Raw genomic sequence first — 7,500 nt, 5'->3', positions numbered from 1 at the left:
ATGAATGGCCATTCAGGTTTGTTCAACTTCAGGATCCGGAAAAATGGAGCCGGTTCTACCTCTTCTTCAAGAATCTCTTCTTTGCCATCTTTGTCTTTTGTCACCTATTAAAGTTTAAAATGTCAGACCCTTTTATCATGACAATTTCCTTTCCACTCGACGGAAATGAGGTGATGAGTGATGATGATTAATCAGAGATGGCACGGGTACGGGCACGGTCTCCTAAAATGAGTCCAAGATTTTGACTTCTAGTGTATAGATAGATAGTGACTTTATTTCACAAGGGTAGCTCATGATAGTATTAACAACTGATACCCCAGTGGCCCTTGAAACATATTTACACTGGTTCTACCTAACTTAAGCTAAAAGACATTAAAAATGATAAAGATACAGAATAAAAATATATACAATATCGTCAAAAGTTAAAAACTCAAGTCCTTTTTCTGAGTGACTAAAAAAATTCTTAAAAAGGCTAATGTTTCAAAACGTGAGTAACTGTCCAAAACTCTCAGAGATCTTGGTAAAGAGTTCCAATCCCTGAAAGAACAAACTGTAAAAGAACGACCATCCTCCGTAGCATAACTATATCTAGGACAAAACAAATTTAAATTACAATATCTTGTGTTCCTCATATGCATGCTAGAATTTATAACTAAAAGTTCATTCAGGTAATTAGGAGTGTTTCCTTTAAGTTTCTTGTAAATGAGTGTGATTGTCAGAACTGTCACTTTCATGGCCTGCATATTAACTGTATGTAATTTACTCACAATGATTACTGCAAATAAATGAGACAGGAATATTGAAGACTAATACATGAAAAGAACTTAATAAATAAACAGATGTAACATATGACGGTGAATCACCTACTGTATCAATGATAATACATGATTCCACATGGTTACCATAACATCAATAAATGAAGCCAGGACTGTGAATCTTTACCATGTAATTTGAATATAATATAATAATCATCGCTGACATTTAACCCACCTCAGCCTTGCCAGAATCGGGTCTATCTAACGCAGAACCTGGTCTTCGCTTTGCTGACAATCTGCGTGATACTCGAACAGACAGTTTTCGTTCCAAATCTGTGTCTTCATGTTCACTATCGCTTGACATGTGAGACATGCTACGCATGAAATTTGCTGCTGCCATTGATTCTGAAAGTCAATCACGTTTAAACTATGATTAATAACTACATGTGCCATGTGCATGTAGAGAAAATAATTGTGTACTCTTACCGCACCAAATTCTTTTTAAGGAGAAAATCAATTAATCCAAATTCAGCAATTAGCAAGCTACAGAAAGCTGTATCTTCACTCAAATTTGTAACTGGCATTATTAGAGCAACTTTGTGTCTTGTAGGACAGAGGAAAAATAGCTTTCAAAAGATCCATTCACAAGTCACTACATATTACTTTTGTATTGATGAGTGGTAACAGTTATAACCCAGGTGTCCAAACTTTGCAACTTGCTTTTTGAAAATTTTCAGTCGGCCGACAGTCGACCGACGCGTTGGCAGACGTGTTGGCCGACGCGTTGGTGGGATCGGATTCTTAAATTTTACCAACCTTTTTGTTCAACATCAGCATCATCGTCATCATCATCATCATCAATGTCACCACCGTGTTCTTTTTCTTCAAACGTCTGTAAAAAAACACATGATGGGTGAGTTCCCTCCAGAAGGTTAATTGAGACGACAACAACACAGTATTTCATACAATTAAGGGCCCACTGACGTATTTTTTGGGGTGCGTTGCTAAGGATGTAATGATAAAGTAATTTGAGAGAATTTGTCATTTTGGTCAGTTTCCAACTTTTGTAAGCCAATGACCCTAAATATGACGTCATCATACCACGCCCATGGTCACGTGACCAATAAAAGAAAACTCTAAATTTGTCTCCGTGCTACGCAATTTGGGTATTTAATCGATGGTTTGATAATTTGTGTTCGTTTTTGCATCCAGCCAAGCATGGTTTTCTTTTTATTTTGAAAAATGTTCTTTTTAAAGACATAAACGATACTGAAATACCCATAACTTTTTCAAAAAAGATGAATTTAAAAAATCAATGCTTAGCTATATTCTGTATTTGGGGGTGAAACGTGCCATGTAAAAAAAAAATTAATTCAATTTAAAACCGCCGGAAATTTAGCTTTTCTCTCAAACCCGAAGTCAGTTCGTTTCGCATGCGCAGTTGATCTGAGAACGAGCGCGAGGAAGGGCGAGTAAAAACCTTCGATGGAAACAACAGTTTGTGCGGTGATTTTTGCTTGTGAGTGGGTTGTCTTGTCAGCTCATGATATAATGACGTCAGTTACCGGAAGTAACATTTCACTTCCTTAGCAACGCGCGAAAATCCGTCAGTGGGCCCTTAAGTCACTTGAGTCAATTCATCAAACGTAAAACTCGAGGATTTTGGCACTGATAAATGTTGTTAAATGATGTACCTGAAGCACGACCAATTGGTGATAAACTCCATCAGTTTGCATCAGCTCATCATGGCTGCCTTGCTCTACAACCACACCTTCCTGAATGGCAGAAATAACATCAGCATTCCTGACTGTTGATAAGCGATGGGCAATAACAATGGTTGTACGTCCTTGGCGTGCCTGTGAAAAACAATAAAAAAAAAGTACCATTACAAATTTAAATGCATCAGAAGTAACTGCAAGCTTCATTATTTTTCTCTATCAGCACTCACATCACCAGCACTCATTAACTCATAACTTACAATGAAGATTAAAACTCAATCATTAGAATTCGTGTAGTTTGTAGAATGGAGTTTCTCTTAATAAAAACCTGTGAGTTAATTGGCATTACATGTAGATTCTTTTAAGTTTGTTTTTTCATCTGTTTTTGGTAGTAACACACTTTATTCAGAGCAGCATTCTTGACCCTTGACCTAAAATCCCAGACAAACTGGCACACATGCAATGTTTGAGCAATTATCTAACATAATCTAACATAAATGTTGCACATGAAAAGGGGCTATTTATCCACCCCTGACCCCTCACTGACTGTTGTACACGTATACCCAAACATTCATGATGTTTAGTATCATCAGCTTACTTGGGGTCAACAAGTAAGGGGTAATGGGTTGCGCAAAGGTATTAGGTGGTCAGGAAAGAGACTAGCCTGCGTAGCAAGCGTTCCCGTGCAGTTTTGGAGCAAAGAAAGACCGAGGAACGAGATTCTCGGTTTTGGCCGCGCGATAAATGAAACGAGATGCAAAAAATGAAAGCGGGGGGAGGGGGAGGGGAAGGAACCCCACCCCCTCCCCGCTTATTCGCGCCACTTTTCGCGCGGCCTTTGCTCCAAAACAGCACGGAAACGCTTGCTACGCAGGCTAGAAAGAGACATGTACCCTGTACGTATGTGTACAAGAGTGTCCCAAACAAAATTTCTCTAGGATTCTACCTGGCTTAACAGGTACTTTACTACTCATCTGTTTAGGGTTGTACACGCCACTCACTTTATCCAGAGCAGCTTGCACTAATGATTCACTTTCAGTGTCAAGTGCAGAGGTTGCTTCATCAAGCAACAATATCCTGGGATCTCTGATAAGAGCACGAGCAATGGCAATGCGTTGTTTCTGCCCTCCACTTAACTGTGTTCCTCGCTCTCCAACAAGAGTGTCATAGCCCTGCATGGATTGATATAAGTTAAACGTTTTCATTGACTGGAAAATAAGCCAAGAGACCTGAACGTCATAAAGACGATTGGGTGATTAGTCATCTTTAACAGTAACAAATATTGAAGATTACAAATACTGACTAAAAATGTACATGATTGTACGCTTACCAGAACAAAAAATGAATATACAATAAAAACCTAACAAAATTAAGATTTTCAAAACTTTCTAACTCATCTACTCCCTAAGAACTTTCAGTACTATATGAGTATAATATTTTCTAAAGAAAAAAAAAGGAAGACAAGGTAGGGTATCTCTCTTCTTTTTCCATTGCAAATAGGACTACAAAGTAACACTGCAAACAATTCAATATTATTGAACTCACCTGTGGTAGCTTAGTGATGAAGTCATGGGCATTTGCCATTTTTGTAGCATTTTCTATTTGTTCCTGAGTCACACCGTCTTTTCCATATCGAATATTTTCAGCTATGGTAGTATCAAATAACACTGGCTCTTGACTCACAACACCTATGTGCTGCCTCAGCCATTTTAAGTTCAAACTGCGAATATCATGACCATCAACAGTTACCTTGATGGACAAAAATAACACAAAATCAATGTTCTCTTGCAATGTTTTTTTTAAAACAAATATCAGTAACTGTACGCATGTACATGTATACTTCTCTTATTTAAATTTTTACAGCTCTCAATATTCTTTTTGAAAAAACAAAACACTAAGCCAACTAGATAACAATAACAATGTTTTTCTCCTAAACTGTAGTCACCATCACTAAGAAATCCAAGATGTACATGTTCCTCATTATTGAAACAAGCTCACGAACAGTCTCACTGTTCTTATTTATAATAAGGAATTCAAAACATATGATATTGAACTGTCATCCACAATTCAATCAATAACCTGTATTTTTTTCTATACATTTAAGTACAAGAACAGTCATTACTTTGCTATTTTCAGCTTTGATACCATGATCATACCTGTCCACTACTTGGATCATAGAACCTCTGAAGCAGCTTGACAACTGTACTCTTTCCACAGCCACTTTCACCCACCAAAGCTACTGTATGTCCACTCTGCACCGTCAGATTCAAACCTTTCAAAATCTGTCCCACAAACAAAAGTAGCACGCACACAGTCATGTAATTTCATTGCCACAGAATTGCAAAGTTAACAAACTAACAGATTTAATACAGAAAATTACCTCTCACGGCCAGCTACAGACTGCCTTGATTTTCACTCAAACCATTGTAAAGGACGAAGGGTGTAATTTAAAGTGCAGGTTGCAGGTCATTGTTTTACCATAACTGCATGAAACAACCCAAACCTTTACAAAAATGCTAACCTTGTGCTTAAATATTATTTTTTAGGTTTAGTGTTGGCATTGGTAAAGGTTTGGTTTGTTTGAGCTATGACCTTGAAACAATGACCTGCAACTCTAACCTGCAACCTGCAGTTTACTCCTTCTGTGTAAAAGACATGAGTGACTGCCACTTACATTAAGAAGCCCAGGTATAATGAAAACCAGCAGTTTAAATAAGTTTTTTTAGTAAACGGCTGGGTTTGTGGAGTAGGCAGCACAGTGGCAAGAAAGAAAGCACAAGGCCCAGGCTTTCCCCTAGGGGGGGTCTGGGAGCATGCTCCCCAAGAAAATTTTGAAATCTAGTAGCTCGGAAATGGCATTTACAGCAATCTGGGTATCAACATCAGTCACAAATATTTATTAACACGTAGCTGCACATGGACAAGTTAGAAGACATTTTTTTTGCACTCTCAATCTCTTGTTGAAATAAGATAAAATATCACCTCCAGCTGCACGCTTTCTAGTGCAGCTGCAGCTGCAGCTGCACACTTTCTAGTTTTGTCTTCCATTTTAATAAACAACATGTGGAAAACCGAAAGGTCGTATGTAGTGAATGTATTCAAGACAACATTTGGCACCAGTCTTTCTCCTCTATTCATCCAACATGGCGGACTGCAAAGATCACATTAGTGAGTGGCTAAGGTGAGTGCAAATAACCAGGAATTCATAAAAATATCCAATGTCCAAAAAGGAGCAGAACATCCAGCAAAAGTTTTCTTGATATTCTACATGTCATGTAGTTGTGTTATTGAATTAAAATAAACTAAAATGGATCGAAGTGAAACGGTGAGGATCGTGTACTTTAAGCTTATCAAATAAGTAGGCATGGCAATAACTTAGGAAGTAGCCGGCGAAATTCACCAGTTGCCAGCTTCTAATAAAACCTCTGGAAAACCTTGAATGGCTATTAATTTGTCCTTTGACTGCAAGCGGATGTTGGTCAATTGTCAGCCAACTGTTAGCCTTATAATGTTGACCACTTGAAAGATGACAGTCATCGAAGGAGCTGTTGTTTATTTTACTGTACTTCACCACATTGAACAACATCCTTGGTAAGATATTTGAATAAAAATTGAACAATTGTGTTTATAATAATTATGACATTGACAGTCTGATTTTAAAAAATGCAGATCATACTCAGTCTGATTATAATTGCCAGCTCTTTTGTTTGAACATTCAACTCACAAGATGCCTTCATTAATTAAGTCCTTGACAGTGTGGGATTGGGGTTTAGCCTTCCCCTCCTCATGCAACACATAATAAGTACATAATTGTGTAGCTACAGTAGGTCCAAAGGTAAATTCTTTAACAAGAACAATAATTATTATTATTATTGTAATAATCTGGTTTCCATAATCTTAGTGAAGGCATATTGCTACAATTTAAAATGCAGATTATAGCTAGACAAGACTGGGTCTGTTATGGTAATGTGAATTTCAGTCTCTCACATTGATCCTGACCCGAGTACTCTGCTACAGATGATGAAAAATAGCTTGACAAGAAAATGCATAGTTTTGGACTTAACTTCCAATCAGTAAATTTTGTGCCAAAAATACTGTTTGCTAAAACAGTTATTACAGCTCAGCTATATCCCCCAAAAGTTAAATCACACATCAAAATATCACTGAGCTGTATTTGATATTGAAATACCCACATTCATGTACAAGTACCTATACATGCAATCATTAATTTGCTCTAGTTTTTCTTTCTCCTCAAGAACCAAAATTTGATTTGAGTTAATATGAATTCGACTTTCAAATGATTCTTAAAATATATGTTTTCCCACAGTGTGTTCCTATCAAATATTCAGCAGCAAGTGACTGAAGCAATAAATTCATTGATTGAAATTTTTGTAAGTTGTGCTTTGACTGTGTACCTGAATATCTGGTCGTGAAGGATAAACAAATTCAATGTTGTTGAATGCCACATTTCCTTGAAAGGAACTGTCATCTAGTACTACTCCCTCTGCAGAGTTGGAATCAATTGGAGGAACCTTTAAAACAAAATAATTATATAATTAACAGTATTGTTAAAAGTAACGTGTTCCGGTTGAGATTCAGTAATACTGTGTATCAGTCAGCTGTTACAACAATTCATACTCTACTTTCTCAAATCCCATTAATACACCTTGTTTACCCCTACAAAATTTTGCATCTATTAGGCATTGTTTTTGATTTCTCTTGGGACATCTTAGTGTCTACTAACTGATGAGTGTTGTTAGGTGGATGTGAAATTGTTACCCGGTCAATAATCTGAAACACTTTGTAGGCTGCTCCTCTAGCTGTTGCCACATCATTAAAATTAGGACCAGCTTGACCAAGTTGCATAGCACCAATCAGGACTGAAAAAAATACCTGAAAATAAAATCAATAATTGAGTCAATTTTTTTTAAGATTTGTACTGATCGATACTTGAGGACCACCTTGGAATACATTAAAATTATTGTATAACAAAAGGAGTCAAACATCGTTAAACCCAACCCTTAGAT

General features: G+C 37.1%; 1 protein-coding gene across 1 annotated transcript in view; it reads right to left on the bottom strand.

Annotated features, from left to right (window-relative positions):
* LOC138015291 (ATP-dependent translocase ABCB1-like) overlaps window positions 1–7,500 on the bottom strand; it is a 49,210-nt gene that overhangs the window by 15,963 nt on the left and 25,747 nt on the right. Inside the window, exons 8-16 of the mRNA XM_068862278.1 lie at window positions 7,253–7,366; window positions 6,889–7,005; window positions 4,630–4,755; window positions 4,019–4,222; window positions 3,475–3,645; window positions 2,450–2,611; window positions 1,572–1,647; window positions 991–1,160; window positions 1–104 (exon numbers count right to left, since the gene is read on the bottom strand). The exon at window positions 1–104 is cut by the window's left edge and continues 79 nt beyond it. Of these exons, the coding sequence (XP_068718379.1) occupies window positions 1–104; window positions 991–1,160; window positions 1,572–1,647; window positions 2,450–2,611; window positions 3,475–3,645; window positions 4,019–4,222; window positions 4,630–4,755; window positions 6,889–7,005; window positions 7,253–7,366 (1,244 nt within the window). The remainder of the gene's footprint in view (window positions 105–990; window positions 1,161–1,571; window positions 1,648–2,449; window positions 2,612–3,474; window positions 3,646–4,018; window positions 4,223–4,629; window positions 4,756–6,888; window positions 7,006–7,252; window positions 7,367–7,500) is intronic.

The sequence above is a fragment of the Montipora capricornis genome, chromosome 9 (genome assembly GCF_036669925.1).
Source record: "Montipora capricornis isolate CH-2021 chromosome 9, ASM3666992v2, whole genome shotgun sequence".
In the NCBI taxonomy this organism is placed as follows: Eukaryota; Metazoa; Cnidaria; class Anthozoa; order Scleractinia; family Acroporidae; genus Montipora; species Montipora capricornis.
This window is presented reverse-complemented; position numbering and strand designations above follow the sequence as displayed.